The sequence below is a fragment of the Nanorana parkeri genome, unplaced genomic scaffold (assembly GCF_000935625.1).
Source record: "Nanorana parkeri isolate BGI_ZX_2015 unplaced genomic scaffold, ASM93562v1 scaffold80, whole genome shotgun sequence".
Classification (NCBI taxonomy): Eukaryota; Metazoa; Chordata; class Amphibia; order Anura; family Dicroglossidae; genus Nanorana; species Nanorana parkeri.
The window spans coordinates 1,394,368-1,414,116 of record NW_017306348.1 but is presented as its reverse complement, the minus strand read 5'-3'; the positions used below and the strand labels follow the sequence as shown (position 1 = coordinate 1,414,116).

Here is a 19,749-nt window from a genome sequence, read left to right as displayed (position 1 = left end):
GCATGTATTAAAAAAACAAACCAGCATAGCATACAGTGGAGAAGAAACCCAGGGGTGGGTTGGGTGGTAGTACTGGGGGTGGGGCGGGGGGAAGTGGGGCAAAGCCTAGAGTTGGGCTTTAAGAATTAAAATATTTAGCACAGATTTAATTTTGCAGACTTACTGTTGATATTTGCTCCCTCTTCAGAGTCAAGAAAAGCCCAGCCCATCTTTCTTAGCCTGCACCCACACAGCTCCCCCTCACCCGTCCCAACTCAGTGGGGTGGAGGCGCAGCATCTATGCAATGGTGGATCTCCTCCTTGGCACATACTTTGAGACCTGTGTGCCTATAGTGAGATAGACAAGAAGATGCCGGATATCAGTGAAACAATAATGTAATTTTCTCATAATCCTATTTAGTGTATGTACCAAACCTTATTCCTTAAAATGATATCCCAATATGAGTACTACTTACGATTGTGTATGTGACAAATAAATCTATCTATCTATCTATCTATCCCATATTTTGATGAATGTAGTTTTATGGCTTCTTGTTTTTGCAGAGCTGCAAGTAGTGATGGTAGTTTTAGGATTCACCACTAGGTGTCCTCATAGCACAGATTTTATGCATTTCCAACATATACCGTGTTTCCCCAAAAATAAGACAGTGTCTTATTTTTTTTTTGCACGAAATAAGACACTAGGTCTTATTTTCGGGGGATGTCTTACCTGGCTGCAGCTGTGCTCTGCCGTCCAGGGAGCCACAAACAGGTGGGCGGGCATGCGTGCGGCCGGGGGGGCGTGTCTGGCAGGGGGGCGGGAGGGAGCTGCCTCTCCGCTCGGAACTAAGGAGACGAGGGGGCGGGCATGCGTGCTGCTGGAGGGGGGGCGTGTCGGGTAGGGGGCGGGAGGGAGCTGCCTCTCCGCTCTGATGTCGTCATCCAGAGAGCAACAGCGTGCGGGTAGGTGGACGGGCGAGGGGGCGGGAGGGAGCTGCGGCCGGTCTTCACAGCTACCCCGGAAGTAAGATCTAGCGCTATCTTCGGGGATGTCTGTAATATAAGACCTACCCCGAACTAGGTCTTATTTTCGGGGTAGGTCTTATATTACAGACATCCCCGAAGATAGCGCTAGGTCTTATTTTCGGGGGATGTCTTACTTTCGGGGAAACACGGTACTACTTAGGTTTAAAAATAAATATAGTTACTGAATTATTTCATTTATAAACTTAAAGTGACACTAAACTCAGGAGTTAAATCTTAAAATACATTCAAGTACCTTACCTATTGGAAAAAAGATGTATCTTATTTGTGTATCATTCGGTTGTAGAGCCTCAAAATTATCATACAGGATTTATATAGCGCCAAAAGGTTGCGCAGCGCTTTACAATAAAGGAAGACATTACAATTGCAATACCATTCAAGACGAGATGATGAGGACCCTACCCCTGAAGGCTTACAAACTAAAAGGAAGGGACCAGTGATACATGAGGAGGTAGCTGTGTGGGGATGAATTGTTTGAGAACTTGATGGTTGAGCGGTTAGGTTAAGGTGGGTTAGGCTTCCCTGAAGAGATGAGTCTTTAGGGAACGCCTAAAGGCAGTCAAGGTGGGAGATCGACTGACAGGTTGGGGTAAAGAGTTCCAGAGCATGGGAGAGACTCTAGAGAAGTCCTGGAGGCAAGCATGGGAGGAGTTGACAAGGGAGCTGGAAAGCAGGAGGTCTTGGAAAGAGTGGAGGGGGCGGTTGGGGTGATACTTTGAGACAAGGTTTAAGATATATCCGGTGGCAGAGTTGTGGATGACTTTGCAAGTGATTGTTAATATTTTGAATTTTATCCTTTGGGCAATTGGAAGCCAGTGGAGGGATTGGGAGAGGGGGGGATGCAGACACTGAGCAGTTGGTTAGGTGAATGAGTCTAGCAGCTGCATTCATGATAGACTGAAGGGGGGATAGTCTGTGTAGTGGAAGGCCAATGTCATCTCTGAATTGGTGCCGACACTGTCCTTCCTTCTGGGGGGGGGGGCTACCTTTGTTCCCCAGGGTCCCCGTGTGTGTTGTAAAGTAGCCACTGCTCCAAGCTCACTCCCATGATGGAATACAATCTCACGTTTAGTTTACTAATTTGAATTGAGATTGTAGTCCATCACAGGAGAGAGCTTGGATTTCTACATCAGATCTATCACTTCTCCACATACAATAAAGTTGATTCACTGTGAAAACCTTCAATTGTTTTTCTAAGAGTCTCAAACTGCTTCCTGAATGTACTGTCAGAATTTGAAGCCTTTTTCACTTATTTTCATGTATTTTGAGTCTAAATAGCAACTAGAAAAATAGAGATGGTACTTAATTTTTTTGCTTTTTTGGGGCTATATTTTCCTGTTGAACAATTACAATCAAATTACAACACAATACACTGAAAAACAAGTGAAAAAGTTATTATATGCGTGTACGTGGGGGTGGAGGGCTTTCTCAGCTCACTTTCCAGTTCAGCTATGCTGTCCTAGATCCTTGGTTCTCAACTGGTGGGTCATGACCCAAAAGTGGGTCGCTGCAGGCCTCCCACTTTTCTAGGCAAGAGGCTCCTCTTCCTCCCCCTAGCACAGCACTGTCAGTTCTCGCACCAAGCAACCATTCACAATATGCTGCGCAGCACTGAGCATCAGCTTGAGGTAGAATGGGGCTATGGCTATGAGGGAGCTCCATCCATGCGTACATTGCTTACAGCTCCCTCACGTGTCCTATAGAGGTGCCATCACATTCTGACTCCCGGCACCTCCACTGGGCGCGCAAGGGAGCTGTACAAGTAATGGACATATGGATGGACCTCCCTTACAGCACAGCATCCCACACTGGACCCCAGGCTGAGGATCCACTCCCGTTCTCGTAAGGTAGGGACACTGGGTGAACCTTAAAATAAATAAAATTAGTGCTTATATGTCTGTGATAATGTGGGATTGTGCGTGTCTGTGTTTTTGAGGGCTCATTCACACTAGTACAGGAATCAACACACTGTACCATGCAAATCGCACCTACCGTGCATTCTGGTGTGGGAGGTGTGTTGCGTTGCCATTCATTTGAATGGTACCCCAGACGTACCTCCCACCCACAGTTTATACACTCGCACCGGAGGTACCCTAATGCCGTGCGTTCCATTGCAGTGCGACTTAATGACCAAGGACAAATGTGGGTCCTGAGGTTACAGTTTGAGAACCACTGATCTATATTGTTCACTTCTCCTGCCTTCTCCAAACTCTTCACCCTTTTGTGAATAACCCTGTAAGTCTTAACACACCAGAGATGTACAAGACACCCAATCCTCCAAGGACACTAGCAAAAAAGCTGCTAATACTAGGAAGGGTTATCCTGAGCGGTCTTACAGTTTTGTGTATGCAACTGTCCAATCCTTCTTCAGTACAACGCAAAGGTTAAAGACTTCCTGCTTCCCTCCATGGACGAGAAAGAAACGCGAGTACATTTTCCATGATTACCCAGAATGTCAAACATCAGACAGACAGACAAAGAGGACGAGGATCCATGATTATTTTTATATTTTCTTTTAATAATTTTGTACTCATGGTTACCAGCCATAGTCATAACAAAAGTTATTCATAATAAAATGTATCTAAAATAACAATTTTGTTTTCTATCAGAAAAGGAGCCGTGTTTCTATGTTAGAAATAAATAGTTAGCGCTATTCTGAAAATACTTTGGAGAAGGTGGCCACAAGGCGCTCTTGGCAGGCTTTGCCCAGCTCCTGACTTCCACGCGCTGCGTGTGGGCACAGGGGCAGTTCCAAGTCCACCGCTGACAGAGGAGGCAGGTGACGGCCGGAACGCACAGCCGATAACGAGGATTATATACATGAGCTGTGAAAGCACAGTAGATAAAAAAAAGGAGGTCATCTAAGTTTATAAAAGGGCTGACCCACCACAGACTATTCATTTCATGTTAGTGTAGATACAATGACAGAACTTCTCATTACTGAGTCAATGTTCTACCATACTTGAAGGGGATTTCTAAGAAAAATGAAAACCCCCTATTAGCTGGCACCCTTCCCTCTGGGACCTGACCCCCCATAACTACTGTCCTTTCTTGCAGCGGTCAAATGAACTTGAGCCCAACAGTTTAAATTAAAAAACACAAAAGAACAAAAATGTTCTTAACAGAATACGAGAATGCATCAGTCAAAGCTACTAATCTAGATAACTGGATCCACACAGCTGTCAAAAAGAGGACCTGCCGAGCATTCCTAACATTCACTGAACCAGAAAGACAGGTCCTAAAGGCAGCTGAACTGCAGAATCCACAGGAGTACGTCTCAAAGCTTGCCTCACCGAGTGTACAGGGAACAATCCTAGCAGCAACTAAATGGCCAATTCATTCCTCTACCCTTCCCTGTCTGGGAAAGAAACATCCAACCCATCACAGGTCAGGTCACAGAACGCAAGTGTTGGTTGTACTGTGCTTGTGTACCCCTCCAAATAGCAATAGTGAGACTGCCATCTTGTTCCTTTAAAGTGCAAGCCCAGGGCCTGTCATCATAATCTATACTTCAGAACCTGAGTATGCAGTTTGGAAGCACTATACTTCATCGGCTGCATACCCGTTATTAGTCTGTACCATACAAAGCAGGGCCATACACATTACAATCTGGGTGTACAATCTCTTAAATTAACCAAAACTATGTCATGACGACAATCAATTCAAACTGTTTCCAGTTGTGCAGGTCATTACACTACATAGTTGTTGGCGGATATATAAGAGAGTGTGCAATGAGATTATAAAGACCTGTGTCGAAAGGCTTTGGGCTCGAGTGATGGCATCAGCTTAAAAAGCTTCTGACTTCATTCACAATTCAGGTACATTTGACTTCCTTCTAGAAAACTTTACATCCCCATAGACTTAAAGGAGAACTATGAGGTGAGTGAAACTGTCACAGGTCCGCTCAATAGATCGGGAAGTGAGCGAACACATAGCGTCGCTCGCTCACTTCCCGTTTGTCTCCCTGCAGAGAACCGTGACTGTCAGTCATTGCTCCCTGCAGGGATTCCCCTCTCCGATCCTCCAGCGTTGACTGGAGGAACGGACGGGGGCGGGCACAGCTGGCTCTGTCTCTAGATAGGCAGAGCTAGCTGTCACTCACGCAGCTGGGTGGATCTCGACAGCATTGTCGGGATCCGTCCTGAGTGCAGAAGTCTCAGTAAACCGCGAGCTGTAGCTCGCAATATACGGAGCTTTGGGTCACGGGAGGAGGCTAGTATATGTCCTCCCGTAACTTTTAAGAGAACTATGGGGAAAAACACTTACCCCATAGTTCTCTTTTAATGGAATGCCAAACTTGTTTGGCATGAACAAAAGCCAAATCGACACAGTGTATGGTCACCCTAAAGAGTGAAGCAAGGATGAAGATGACAGTCACAGAATAGTTTCAAAGAAAAAAGGTTGAAAATTGGGGTTTTCATATATTCATGGCTGGAAGCAGAGAGAAGAATCTGGCAAGTTAAATACCATTTACAGAAGCCTTTAATGGAAACTGGCAGTCTGACCCCCAGCATCCTTCATCGCAGCCTCTCTCAAGACTTGTGGTCAATGGACTTGCCTCTCAAGAGGCCTTTTCACATGTCACTTTGTATTCAGCTGACTATGCAGTAACAGTTTCGTGAACACCATGGGTAGTGCAGACATCAGTTTTGTCTCACTGCCAAACATAAATCAATGGTCCTACTGACTGTTGATTTGCACTGAACCCAAGGGCCTGTCCACACCACAGCCATCTGTGAAGTCCAGTCAGCTCTGTTCAGTCATGTCAATACAAAGTAAAATGTGTATCACAACGATAACACCCCATAAAACATGACTGGAATAGATGAAGAATGCCGGTCATCTACAGAAACTCAACTGTACAAGTGTGCTGAGAATCAGAGGCTACTGGTCCAGTGGGCACTGCCTTGTATAATAAGGTACAACCCCCTAACAAAGCAGAGAAGCACCAATACTCAAGGAAAACAAAACAGACCAGGATTTTGGGACAGACATCATTCTGCATAGGCAACCATCCCATGTTCTCCATGTCTGCCAAATGCTCGTCAGCCACCAGGGTTGAAGGGCATTTAGCCAACATACAAGACTCCATACTGATACTTGCGCCATTCTGGGTCTGGAAGGGAACTGATTCTGTGGCCCCAATTTATCTTACTGGCTTTCCTAAGTAACCCCCTTTGCTACAGAGAGGTGAGGGAACCCTAAAAACACCAGGTGCACTTTGAATGTTTATACAAGCCCTAAGAATCCTTGCATTTGATGTCTAGCATCATGTAAGCAGAAGCCAGACAGAAGTGGATGTGGACTGTTAGAAGCAGAAGACAAAAGATCCCCCTTAACTTCCTTTCTGTAAGAAGAGGTGGATCCCAAAAGAATCTCCAACTCAGGCATACGTGGCACAAAGAAGACAGCTAGATGCTACCTTCTAGCCAGGAACCAACAACCTGAGGGGAGGGAGAAGGAAGTCTATCAGCTTTCTTAGTTTTGTGTCTACACAGCCAACATAGTCTAGGTGTCCCATGTACAAAGATAAAAAGAAAATCCTGGGGTACATTCCCCACCTAAGGAAAAAAGACCATACTTCTGCCTTCTGGGTACCTTTATAAATAAATGTATTCTCCCCAAGCATGCATTCTAGCGCCCTATAGACTTAACTTTATCAATCTCTATGTTGTGCCGTCCCTCCCTCCTCTGTTCATCGGCAGGCCAGTGAACGCACAAGGGCAGTGTCCTGCCTGAAAGATGCCGGTCCTTGTAGTGGGAACAGTTGCTGCTCCTTAGCTTAGTGTGTTTGCCCGACAGAGGTTCCTTCTCTGGAGCGCCTGGCTCCACAATGAAAACAGGACACCTTGCCTGTCCAGCTTTTGCACGTCCTGGCGGAGCATAATCCTTCCTGCTCACCTCCACCAGGGCGCTGTGCCACTGTGACCCGTTCCAAGTGCATGGTGGGCAAAGCTGTGTGCACCAGCAGAGGCTCTTCACTAAGCTCCCCCATTGTTACATGTCTTGGTATTTGGGTAAAGACTGGAAAATAAAGGAAACAAAAAAAAAGCTCCTTCCTCAACGTTAACTCTGAGCAGTGCTGTGTGTATTTGGATATTAAACCATTGTTAAAAAAAAAAAAAAAAAGTTATGAAAGCTGAAAAGAGTATTAGAACGCAGTGGGTGGATGATGTAGTGACGGCCTCACGGGGGAACTGGCGGGGGGAAAGGCGTTGTCGCTTCCCTGGCTGAGGTCATGGGAAGGGATAGAAAATGACGCCCTTCGGGGAGAAGAGTTCAACAAGCACACGGTCAGATGGTCGATGTTTTGTCTGTTCCCTCTGCCAAAGGAAAAAAAAAATGATTTAAAACATATGGAGTCAACACATGAGTGGAAAACAATCAAACTAGGAGTTTTGTCCAACTCAGGCTAAGGCTAGGTTCACACCAGATGACCACAGTGCGGTCCAGTGCGATCAAAATGCTTATGTGCCTTGCGATCCCATGCGGCCGATCGCATTGCGGCTGGGGGGCGTGGCTACGATGCCATTCACTTCAATGGCCCGCCACGCCACCTCCTGCCCCACAAAAAAGTGAGCCAGGCGCAGTGCGATGCAGTGCGTTCTGGCTGGAATCGGACCTGAACGCACTGCATCTGGTGTGAACCTAGCCTAAGACCAATGAAGAAACCATTCAGAACAGAGATGTGTAAAGTAATGCATACTACTCTGACCCACTCACCCCGGCTAAGCATACAGAAGGCCATTGCCAGTTCTGTATACCGCGCCGATTCCCTGCCTCCAGCCTGCTCTGTGGACTAAAGTCAAAGTGATATTAAAGTTAAAATGTTTTTAAGCTATTGCAAATGCTCATCACTTACAATGGATGCAGCTCCTTGATGTTTAAAAGTTTTAGCTTCCTGAAAAAGCAGCTGAGCACTGGCCCCCGATATCCTGCTTTAGGGTGACTCCTTTCCCTTGCAGGGTCCTACGAAGCCAACCTTGTGTGTGCTAGTAAGCTGTGTGCGTCTCCACAAGAGAAAACACACCACAAGGTAAGCCTCCCCACTAATCCCTTCTCCCCACTCCTTCCTCCTCTCTTTTCCCTTCATCAAGCTAGTAAATGGACAGTTGCTGCAGACTGCTCTGTTCATTGAGATCTTGTATGCAACTGGAAGCTCAGTGAAACTAAACTGGGAGTCTTGGAGATTCAAAACAGTGATTTGTAAATGCTTCGGGAAAATGTGAAGAAATACTTTGATGGCCAATGTATATGTGTTGGATCGGAATTCATTATTGATAAAAAGTTTGAAAGTTTAATACGACTTTAACAAATATAGCCATGCCCCACCTGTCAGCCCACTAGCCCCTGCCAAGCAAGTACTCCCACTGAAAGTCTTATGTCAGTTAGGATGCCTCATGCCAAACATACAAGCTGTGCTGTAGGCTTCCATGAAATCTACCACAGCAATTTCTGATGTGCACTATAGATAGAACAGCCTCTCTCAGCCAGGGTGCCGAGAAATGCTGATTTAAAGAAACGCTGATGGGCCCCCGGAATACCATGATCTGTCACCCTTATAATATGCATAGGCATATGCAAGTAACTTTATCCTTTATCTGTGTATACGGATTATGGTACAACCTCAATGAAGCAGGCACTGCAACATTATACGCAAGGCCTTCTTACTACTAGTTTGCAGTGTGACCCCTAACTCTGACTTCCACCGATAATGTGTTTGTGTCTCACCCTCCAATGCATGTTCCGTCATACTCAGGCACAAGGACTCCAGCCGGGGATTAATCTCCAAGTCAGCCCCAGGAACCTGGCAGTCTGTAGTGGGAAAACAAACATTTCTACATGGTCAGTGAAACCACATTAATAAGCTTGGTTTATCTAAAGCCACCGCAGAGTGCATTATGGCACCAAGTCTATACACAGAAACAATACTTTAAAGGGTTATTAAACCCTCACTTTTTTTGCATATATCTAAAGCTAGCAAGAAGTAGGTATATGCAACTTAATAAAACAAAATAAAACCTTTTGAAAACAGGTTTAAACTTACCTGTGACTTCGCCACGTGCTCCCGTCCGAACATCTGAAAAGTCTCAGGCGGCCGCAAAGGATCTGGGGGCGGGCGCATGCGCACTTCAGATGTTCGGCCGGGAGACGAGGAGAGACACAAGGCAAGTCTATGGAGCAGCGTGCACCAGCACAGACTACGTGGGACGTCAGAGGAGGACAGAGGAGTCAGCGCTGGATCGGAGACCCGCACCAGCGCCGGAGGGAGAGCTGAAAACTACACTAAAAGAAGATGATCGGATTAAGAGACATCATTTAAGGTAAGTCCTTACACTAACATTGGGGGAGGGAAAAAAAATAGCCTTTAAGGTCACTTTAATGCCTACAAATCTGAGTGGATATCACTTAAAGCTCACTCCAGGATAAGCAAGAATTGTCTAAATATAAGAAAGGCACTTTCACTGTAATAATTACCTCATATACTCCACAGGCTCACAGCTCTGAGGTCTAACGTCATTTAACCCATGTCATGCTACCAGTCAGGAGACGGGTAGATTTAAACAGTGTTCCTCGGATTAATAAAGAGAAATTGGAGTGATGAACATTCCTCGACAGAAAAAGCAAAACTGCTTAAAGTACTCTCCAGTGTTTGTCACATGTGACGGCTCAGGTACAAGATCAGAAGTTCTAATTAGCACATTTTCCTCACCAGCAGATAACACATGACCAATACCTAGGTCTTCATATATAGAGCTAGCATTGAAGGGGACAGGTAGACATAAGTCTCTTTTTGCCATCATGTTGGAGGGACCCTGATGCAAAAATGTAATTCCCCAAACAGTTGTCCCTGCAAAAGGATAAAAGGTAAAAACTCCTCTTTTGCAGGGTCCATGCTGCTCTTATTACGTGGAATTGCCAGCTTTGGTTGGTGCAGAAACCTTCTGAATCCCCTGCAGTGCTTTGTGGTTCCTCCCACCAACTTCCATGTCACTACTGGGTCAGAGAGTAGAACCATTGTGTACCGTGGAGGACACAGGAGATCAACACTCCTGAAGTGTTGGCGTCTAAACAGACTTCATCTGAACTTTTCTCATCAGTAGGCAGTGGGAGAGGCGAGCATCTTCTTTCCATGAATGTCTTTTCAGGCAATTTTAATTTATATGACAGAGTCTAACATTCGTGTGGAGGTTAACCTTAAGTAGAAAGCATTAAAAAAGATAGAGCCCAAAAATATTGATGCTAACAGGCAGGTACCTGCAGAGACCCCACTTGGTTCATTTAAAAAACCCAAACTTACCAGGAGGAAACTTGAGAATGCTCTGCGGAGAAGTGTGTACGGGCAGTGAATGGGTGCGCTGCACTGAGCTGTGACTTTGACATGGCATACTGTTACTACCCCCTGGATTGGCAAACCAGAGATTCTGTAGGAAAATTAATGCAGAGATTACAAATCCGTTGCCCCCATAAAATTAGCAGGAGATTGTACAGAAAAATCACTGACCTGCCGTCCCTGGCTCCCAGTGCTTGGGCTGGTAAGTGCATGTCGGGGAGAGACACCCCCAATTGATCCGGGACTCATTACGCCAATCCTAGAAGGCGGCACAGCCCTAGGGGGCATCTGAAATGGGCGCTGAGCCCTTCGTGTTACGGAGGCACCCACAGATCCAGCTATGGGGAGAGAGTTTGATGCAAACGCCCAACTGCAGAGAAAAACAGCCAACATTAGTAGACTACAAACACATGCTGGGTAAGTGCAGCAGCCAACACCAAGTGGCTCACCCTGCCTCAGTGTGTAGAGTGTATGTATTATCTTGATTTGCACATGCAACTGGCCTCAGAGAAAGAGCAAAACATATTTTCACAGCCTGGCATATATGCTACACGCTGAGCTTGTGTTTTCAGACAAGGCAACATCCCGCAAATACCTACAGGGACTCCACTAGTGAGAGCTCGGTACATAAATGCTGTAACATATGCTTTCCAGAGGAAACTTCATAGAAATATATTTAGAAACCACACGAGGCACTTCCTGCCGATGGTCATAATATTTATATGCAGTCAGCAACCTCTGACTTTCACTGCATGCTGCCACCTTGCGGCCAAAATACAGGCTACATCAAAGGGTAACTGGTCAGACTTCTGAAATTCAAATATTTGCATATCCTTATCAAGCAGTAAATAAGATTTACTTCACAACCCTTACTGGGCTTTGCGGCTGCTGGTACGATGAAACAATTCATCCTAAAAACTTTCACCTCAGAAGCAGACCCAGCAGCTCAGCTTCTTTTCTCACCACAGTAACTTGGCACCCGCCCCCCAAAAGGTGACTCAGCAGCTCAGCACTCCCATTCTAGCAATGCTTTTGGAGCTTTGGAAGAGTGGTTTAGGAGAGCTGAGCTGCTGAGAGAACACCTTTAAAATGTAATCTGCTCAGTGGGACAAAGATACCAATAAAAACCTGAAAGTCGCATTACCCTTTTCCATTCTGTCCAAAAGAAAAAAAAAAGAAGGAGTGGTATCGAGGGTTTAAAGGACAGAGCAAAAGTTCTTATACAAAAGATAAGCTGCAGCAGTTCAGGAAATATTCCACCACCTTGCCACACAATACCAGAATCCTCAGAGGTTTGGCCTGTTGCCATTATGACTCGTTTCAACAACTCAGCTGCATCCACTCGGTCCCCTTTTCACTAAATGTAGCTTGTCGCCTTCCCGCGCCTCACATGCCCCTCCATACACAGCCCACCTGCACCCCTTCTGTTGCCTGTACCCCTGCATTTCCAGTAACGCCTTGCGGGGAAATGTCCGGAGAAGCTTCAAGACCTGCTGCTTCCAGGAGAGTATTCTCTTCTTCTGTGTCTCAGTAAATGCCTGCAGGAAGATGGAGAAAAATTCCTAATTACCATGCTTGTGCAGTTACAAAAAAAAAAAACACAACACACATGGAGAGCGTGAATCCCCTCACGCAGCTGGTGTAAAAAAAATGAATAATGTTCCAACTAGGGATGCGCCGAAATTTCGGCCGCCGAAACATAATCAGCCGAAAAAGGCACTTTTGGCAAAATGCCGAAAGTTTAATCTTCCGTCCGAAATAGCGGTGCATCTCTGCTTTCTCTCCTTCCCACTGGGCACTGCGCTGTGTCCCCTCTGTCCAGCACAGAGGAGAGAAACTGTCACAGGAGGCCGAGCGGTGTGGGAATGGAGAGTGCTGTGAACGACCAGCATCTCTCCTCCCGCACTGCTCAGCCTCCTGTCACAGATAAAGAGAATGGCGCTGTGGGCGGAGACAGGTGTCATTGCTGTTACAGGAGGCTGAGCTCTCCGCCTGCGCAGCCTCCTGTGACAGATCAGAAGAGCGGCGGTGTGGGGGCAGAGACAGCTGTCACAAGAGGCCGGCAGTGTGGGGGGAGGAGTCAGAGGAGGCTGAGATCTCCTCCCCGCTCTGCTTGCTCAGCCTCCCGTGACAACGAAGGAGACAAGTGCAAACACTTAGGGATCGCTGAGTGTTTGTACATAATTGAGGACAGAGTATGGTTACTATATAATCAATTATGAATGAATGGGAAGTGATCTACATGACCTCCTGTTCATTCATGATTGTGGTTATAGTAAACACACAATAGCCACATGTTATGAATGAACAGGAACACTCAGTATAGAGGATTCCTGATCACTGATAACAGGGGATGCAGAAAGAGAGATTGAGGACTGTGTCCTCAATCCCTTTTTCTATTGTAAAAGGGAAATATCAGGGGTCTGCTTAGACCCCCAATATTTCCCCGAAGCCCCTAAAAGTAAAGTAAAAAAATAAAACTAATAAAAATATATTTAAAAAAAAAGGTTAGAAAAAACAAAAACACAGACTTTCGGTTTCGGCCTGACATTTTTTCATTTCACTTTGGTGCACCTCTAGTTCTAACCCTTCCCCACTCTATACAAAACTACACTAAATGTTTTGGGTGGAGTTCCATTCCATGGGTCTAAGATCCTATTTAGATGGCTTTGCATATTTATTTATTTAAAGAAGAACTCCGGGCAAAACTGATCTGAACCCTTGCAGTGGGGCAACCCCGCACAGCAAGAGTTAAGTGCTGGTTTTTGTCTAGAAGCGAAAATAAAATGATACGGAACCTCGGAGCCAGCTGGCTGCTACGCCAGCACCTGAAGCCGGTCTAATCCTCCGCTCCAGCGATGATATGTCCCTCTGCGTCCTCACATCCAATACACTGTATTGGACGTGATAACTCACAGGACCTTAGATTAGCGGAGTGGAGGGGGAGAGAGGCTTTAAGAACCAGTCTAACAGCCAGACGGTTGCAACGTTTGGTTGAGTATAACTTTATTTCTGCTCCTAGATGAAAACAAGCACTTAACCCTTGCAGTGTGGGGGTAGGGTTACATTTTCCCAGAGGAGCTCTTTAATTCTTTAGCAACAAGCAATGCTGGCCACTGTTCAGTTACCTCATGCGTCAGGCACTTCTCCAAGAGTTGCAGATAGCAAGTGATATTTTCCTCATCTGGCCTGGAGACTAGCAGCTGTGTGCACACTGTAGAGAGAAATGTAAGAGATCAGCCATATGCTCAGATAAGACACACAATGCACACAGACGGCAAGGTGAAACCTGAACTCTCACCTTTGCCCAGCACTCTTGTCAGTTGTCCAGGTATGTCCCCATCTGCTATGGGTGGCACAGACGTTTCCAGGTCGCACCTTAGATCACTCTGCTGCTGAAATCCATCAGCTGTCAGTCCGGTGGGCCGCTCGTTCTCATCTGGGCTTTTGCTGGCCGAATCATGAACGGGCCTGTGCTGGGAAGACTGTCCACTGTTCACAGTCTCTGTCTGATTGGGCCTATAGTACTTGATGGGTGTGATGATGATCTGCTGAAGCTCCTGAAGAGCATTTCGTACATTTCCTCCCTCCAGGATGTCCTATTTAAAAGGATAAAGAATGTTAGGTTTGTCAACACGTCGTCACTGGGTACCGTCTTACATATGGAAATGATAGTTAATTTTATATTTCCAAATTAAAAGTTAAAATATTTTAGGTAATATAATCTTAGTTAACACCACCCCCTCCCCCCCCCAACAAAAAAAACAAACAGAACACCCACAAAAAGCATAAGCATACTGCATGGTTGCTGGCACCAATCCTTTCTATGCTATGACAAAGTAGGAGTAATGACCTCTACCAATCATTTAGCTGTATAGAATCTGATCTCTTTTCTTTTGTACAGCAGATCTCATTATAAGAAAAACAAGAACCCTACAATTCTCTCTTGGCAGATAATCCCCAGTAGAGGCTCTAACCAATCCCTACTTTACTAAAAAAAAAAAAAAAAGAAGAAAAGTTTTGGCTGGAGTTAGGCTTTAACAAGAATAGAACAAAGAAAACAACCAAAACAAATGAAGGATAAAAACTGGTTGGTTAACTATAGGTGATAGTCACACTTAAGTACCATTTTATAAATGGGCAGCTTTCACTTTAAAAGGCAAATCCAAGCTAAACTATCAAACTAGGATTCTGGATGTGCACTATATTACCAAAAGTATTGGGACACTGGCCTTTACACGCACATGAACTTTAATGGCATCCCAGTCTTAGTCCGTAGGGTTCAATATTGGGTTGGCTCACCATTTGTCACTACACAAGCGTCAACTCTTCTAGGAAGGCGTCCACAAGGTTTAGGAGTGCGTCTATGGGAATGTTTCCCCATTCTTCCAGAAGCGTATTTGTGAGGTCAGGTACTAATGTTGGACGAGAAGGCCGGGCTTGCAGTCTCCGCTCTAATTCATCCCAAAGGTGTTCTATCGGGTTGAGGTCAGGACTCTGTGCAGGCCAGTCAAGTTCCTCCAAACCAAACTCGCTCATCCATGTCTTTATGGACCTTGCTTTGTGCACTGGTGCGCAGTCATGTTGGAACAGGAAGGGACCATTCCCCAAACGGTTCCCACAAAGTTGGGAGCATGAAATTGTCCAAATATCTTGGTATGCTGATGGCCTGAGAGTTCCCTTCACTGGAACTAGGGGGCCAAGCCCAACCCCTGAAAAACAACCCCACACCATAACCCCCCCTCCACCAAACTTTACACTTGGCACAATGCAGTCAGGCAAGTACCGTTCTCCTGGCAATCGCCAAACCCAGACACGTCCATCGGATTGCCAGACAGAGAAGTGTGATTCGTCACTCCAGAGAACACGTCTCCACTTCCCTAGAGCCCAGTGGCGGCGTGCTTTACACCACTGCATCCGGCACTTTGCATTGCACTTGGTGATGTAAGGCTTGGATGCAGCTGCTCGGCCATGGAAACCCATTCCATGAAGCTCTCTACGCCCTGTTGTTGTGCCAATCTGAAGGCCACACGAAGTTTGGAGGTCTGTAGCTATTGACTCTGCATACAGTTGGCGACTTCTGCGCACTGTGCGCCTCAGCATGCGCTCACCACGCTTTGTCATTTTTTGTGGCTGAGGTGCTGTTGTTCCCAGTTGCTTCCACTTTGTTATAATACCCCTAACAGGTGACCGTGGAATATTTAGTAGCAAGGAAATTTCACGGATGGACTTATTGCACAGGTGGCAACCTATCACGGTACCACGCTTGTAGTCACTGAGCTCCTGAGGGCGACCCGTTCAAATGTTTGTAGAAGCGTCTGCATGCCGAGGTGCTTGATTGTATACACCTGTGGCCATGGAGGTGATTGGAAAACCTGAATCCAATGATCTGGAGGGGTGTCCCAATACTTTTGGCAATATAGTGCATCTGCAATGGCATTAGCAACTATCCAATGTGCCCCAGACGCTTATTCACGGACTTCTATAGGGCCATCACCTAACAGAGGATCTCAAATAATAGAAACAAACCAGTACACCACGGAGCTCAATGCACATTATGGAAGACCAAAGCATGTACCAAACAGAGGTTACTGGTGCATAGTAATCGTAGGGCAGTTACAACAGAACAGAGTATTGGTACAAATACACATGCAAATGTACATACAAGACATAATAACACAAAGTAAACAGCAGTAATGTGTGGTGACTTTCACTCAGACAGCAAGCTAGTCAGGCCATAAATGAGGATCTGTGAGTGGATGCCCCAAGAGACAAAACAATACTTTATTAAATAAATGTCAGCATCTGTGTTCTGAAACTTGCCTGCACAGGATTCTGCTTACCTTCTCCAGTGCGCGGAGCACACTTTGTCTCTCCCTCAGTTTCTGGCTTGCAGTCTCCGCTCTAATTCATCCCAAAGGTGTTCTATCGGGTTGAGGTCAGGACTCTGTGCAGGCCAGTCAAGTTCCTCCAAACCAAACTCGCTCATCCATGTCTTTATGGACCTTGCTTTGTGCACTGGTGCGCAGTCATGTTGGAACAGGAAGGGACCATTCCCCAAACGGTTCCCACAAAGTTGGGAGCATGAAATTGTCCAAATATCTTGGTATGCTGATGGCCTGAGAGTTCCCTTCACTGGAACTAGGGGGCCAAGCCCAACCCCTGAAAAACAACCCCACACCATAACCCCCCCTCCACCAAACTTTACACTTGGCACAATGCAGTCAGGCAAGTACCGTTCTCCTGGCAATCGCCAAACCCAGACACGTCCATCGGATTGCCAGACAGAGAAGTGTGATTCGTCACTCCAGAGAACACGTCTCCACTTCCCTAGAGTCCAGTGGCGGCGTTCTTTACACCACTGCATCCGACACTTTGCATTGCACTTGGTGATGTAAGGCTTGGATGCAGCTGCTCGGCCATGGAAACCCATTCCATGAAGCTCTCTACGCACTGTTGTTGTACCAATCTGAAGGCCACACGAAGTTTGGAGGTCTGTAGCTATTGACTCTGCATACAGTTGGCGACTTCTGCGCACTGTGCGCCTCAGCATGCGCTCACCACGCTTTGTCATTTTTTGTGGCTGAGGTGCTGTTGTTCCCAGTTGCTTCCACTTTGTTATAATACCCCTAACAGGTGACCGTGGAATATTTAGTAGCAAGGAAATTTCACGGATGGACTTATTGCACAGGTGGCAACCTATCACGGTACCACGCTTGTAGTCACTGAGCTCCTGAGGGCGACCCGTTCAAATGTTTGTAGAAGCGTCTGCATGCCGAGGTGCTTGATTGTATACACCTGTGGCCATGGAGGTGATTGGAAAACCTGAATCCAATGATCTGGAGGGGTGTCCCAATACTTTTGGCAATATAGTGCATCTGCAATGGCATTAGCAACTATCCAATGTGCCCCAGACGCTTATTCACGGACTTCTATAGGGCCATCACCTAACAGAGGATCTCAAATAATAGAAACAAACCAGTACACCACGGAGCTCAATGCACATTATGGAAGACCAAAGCATGTACCAAACAGAGGTTACTGGTGCATAGTAATCGTAGGGCAGTTACAACAGAACAGAGTATTGGTACAAATACACATGCAAATGTACATACAAGACATAATAACACAAAGTAAACAGCAGTAATGTGTGGTGACTTTCACTCAGACAGCAAGCTAGTCAGGCCATAAATGAGGATCTGTGAGTGGATGCCCCAAGAGACAAAACAATACTTTATTAAATAAATGTCAGCATCTGTGTTCTGAAACTTGCCTGCACAGGATTCTGCTTACCTTCTCCAGTGCGCGGAGCACACTTTGTCTCTCCCTCAGTTTCTGGATACTTAGAGCTATTTTGTGCCTTGCACCTTTGGTGACGTTCTGCCATGGGCAAAAAAAAAAAAAAGAAAAGAAATTAATGAGGATCCCATTGTCAAGAATTGTTATCCTTCCAAGTGACTGAACCCGACTGTATTTCAACGGTCATACTTTGCATTTCTCTCAGCTGGCTGAAGGCACAGCAGTGAGCTGTCAGTGTGACCCAGCTGAAGCAAGCTCATACTATTTTCCCAGTACACAGAAGCTCTCGCAGAACAGACGGTGACATTTACCAAAAATATAACCCAGAAAGTTGTAGCAGGTTCACTGCAAGAGGTGACTAAACATATATCAAGTCCTACTGCACAGAAATTTCCTTGGAGCACGCGAGTGTGATCATCTGAATGTACAAACAGAAAATGATCCTGCGTTGCTTTCCTAATTTTCACATGAACAAGATGCAGTGCAGGAACACAAAGAAAAAGATGTTTGATTTCTCCCCAGGCCCGTGAATACTTCTCTATATTGTGCTGCCAATAAAGCAGCATTGTTTAGAAGCACAACTTCAAACTATGCAGGCATGTGGACATATTCAGTCTAGTATAGGAAGCCTATATTGAGGTTCTCTTTGCTGGCCTCCTCCTGAAATTGCTAGCCTTCAGGCTAAGCAAGTGACTGCCCCAAAATCGGCATGCACTAAGTGATGTCAGAACTCGCTTGCATACTTGTTCTGGGTCACTGAAACCACTGGATCAGCATGGCAGCTGGCACATAGAATGAGAGGTCAGCCATAGCAGCCTACTCATTTCTCACTGCACAGGTTTACTTTCCAGGGGCTATGTTGCATTTGAACCCTTTAACCCCTTCCTGACCAACGACAGGATTATTCCATCACGATCTTTCAGTTCCTTAAAGTGACATTAAATGCAAAAAATGTTTCCCTTATCCCAATGTTAACCTCCCTGGCGGTATGATTATGCAGGATTTTAGCATGCCAAAGCGGTACATTGTTTTTTCATGGCAATTTGTTGTTTTATATTGTAGGCCTGTAATTCTTAGTAAATCTTAGGAATAACTCACCTAAATCTGTCCAAACAAGAGTCCAGTAGACATCCCGGGTATGATAAAGTTTGAAACACGAAATCATAAACTATAATATAATAAATCATACAAAATTATAATATAATGAAAAAAAATGGTCCAGTAAATTGGAATTCTTGGGGAGCTGCCTGATCCGAACCACAGTCAATAGAGTACCAAGTTCGCACATCACAGAGCTCGGTCGCAGAATCGTCGCTGTCGTCACTTTGTGCCTGATGACGAATTTCCAAACGAATCGCCATCACTCAATTCTGCAAGTGATTGTAATTCACTATCGCTGTTTTCTACCTGGTCTAAAACCGCTTTTGACCTAAAGGGACGCTTTTTGATTGCCATGGACGTTCTCAAGTTTCCAGGCAGAAAGAACAGTAAAAGTGTCAGGCAGGGCACTGGACAAAGCTCTAGGGACAAAATTGAAGTGAAATAGTTTTATAGATAAATGTAATTATAGCAGATTGCATTGTATTCTGTGTAAATGTCATGTTTTCACTTTTGAATTTCCCATACAAGATGCAGTGCAGGAACACAAAGAAAAAGATGTTTGATTTCTCCCCAGGCCCGTGAATACTTCTCTATATTGTGCTGCCAATAAAGCAGCATTGTTTAGAAGCACAACTTCAAACTATGCAGGCATGTGGACATATTCAGTCTAGTATAGGAAGCCTATATTGAGGTTCTCTTTGCTGGCCTCCTCCTGAAATTGCTAGCCTTCAGGCTAAGCAAGTGACTGCCCCAAAATCGGCATGCACTAAGTGATGTCAGAACTCGCTTGCATACTTGTTCTGGGTCACTGAAACCACTGGATCAGCATGGCAGCTGGCACATAGAATGAGAGGTCAGCCATAGCAGCCTACTCATTTCTCACTGCACAGGTTTACTTTCCAGGGGCTATGTTGCATTTGAACCCTTTAACCCCTTCCTGACCAACGACAGGATTATTCCATCACGATCTTTCAGTTCCTTAAAGTGACATT

General features: G+C 45.6%; 1 protein-coding gene across 2 annotated transcripts in view; it reads right to left on the bottom strand.

Annotated features, from left to right (window-relative positions):
• Positions 1–6,632: 6,632 nt before the first annotated feature.
• Positions 6,633–19,749, bottom strand: part of SAMD4B (sterile alpha motif domain containing 4B) — a 33,098-nt gene continuing 19,981 nt past the window's right edge. The window contains exons 6-13 of one of the 2 annotated variants that reach the window (XM_018576946.1): positions 17,651–17,737; positions 13,659–13,956; positions 13,486–13,571; positions 11,771–11,895; positions 10,529–10,727; positions 10,325–10,448; positions 8,755–8,838; positions 6,633–7,346 (exon numbers count right to left, since the gene is read on the bottom strand). In XM_018576946.1, coding sequence (XP_018432448.1) covers positions 7,318–7,346; positions 8,755–8,838; positions 10,325–10,448; positions 10,529–10,727; positions 11,771–11,895; positions 13,486–13,571; positions 13,659–13,956; positions 17,651–17,737 — 1,032 coding nt within the window. In that variant the 3' untranslated portion in view covers positions 6,633–7,317. The remainder of the gene's footprint in view (positions 7,347–8,754; positions 8,839–10,324; positions 10,449–10,528; positions 10,728–11,770; positions 11,896–13,485; positions 13,572–13,658; positions 13,957–17,650; positions 17,738–19,749) is intronic. The other variant, XM_018576947.1, reaches the window with a different exon arrangement.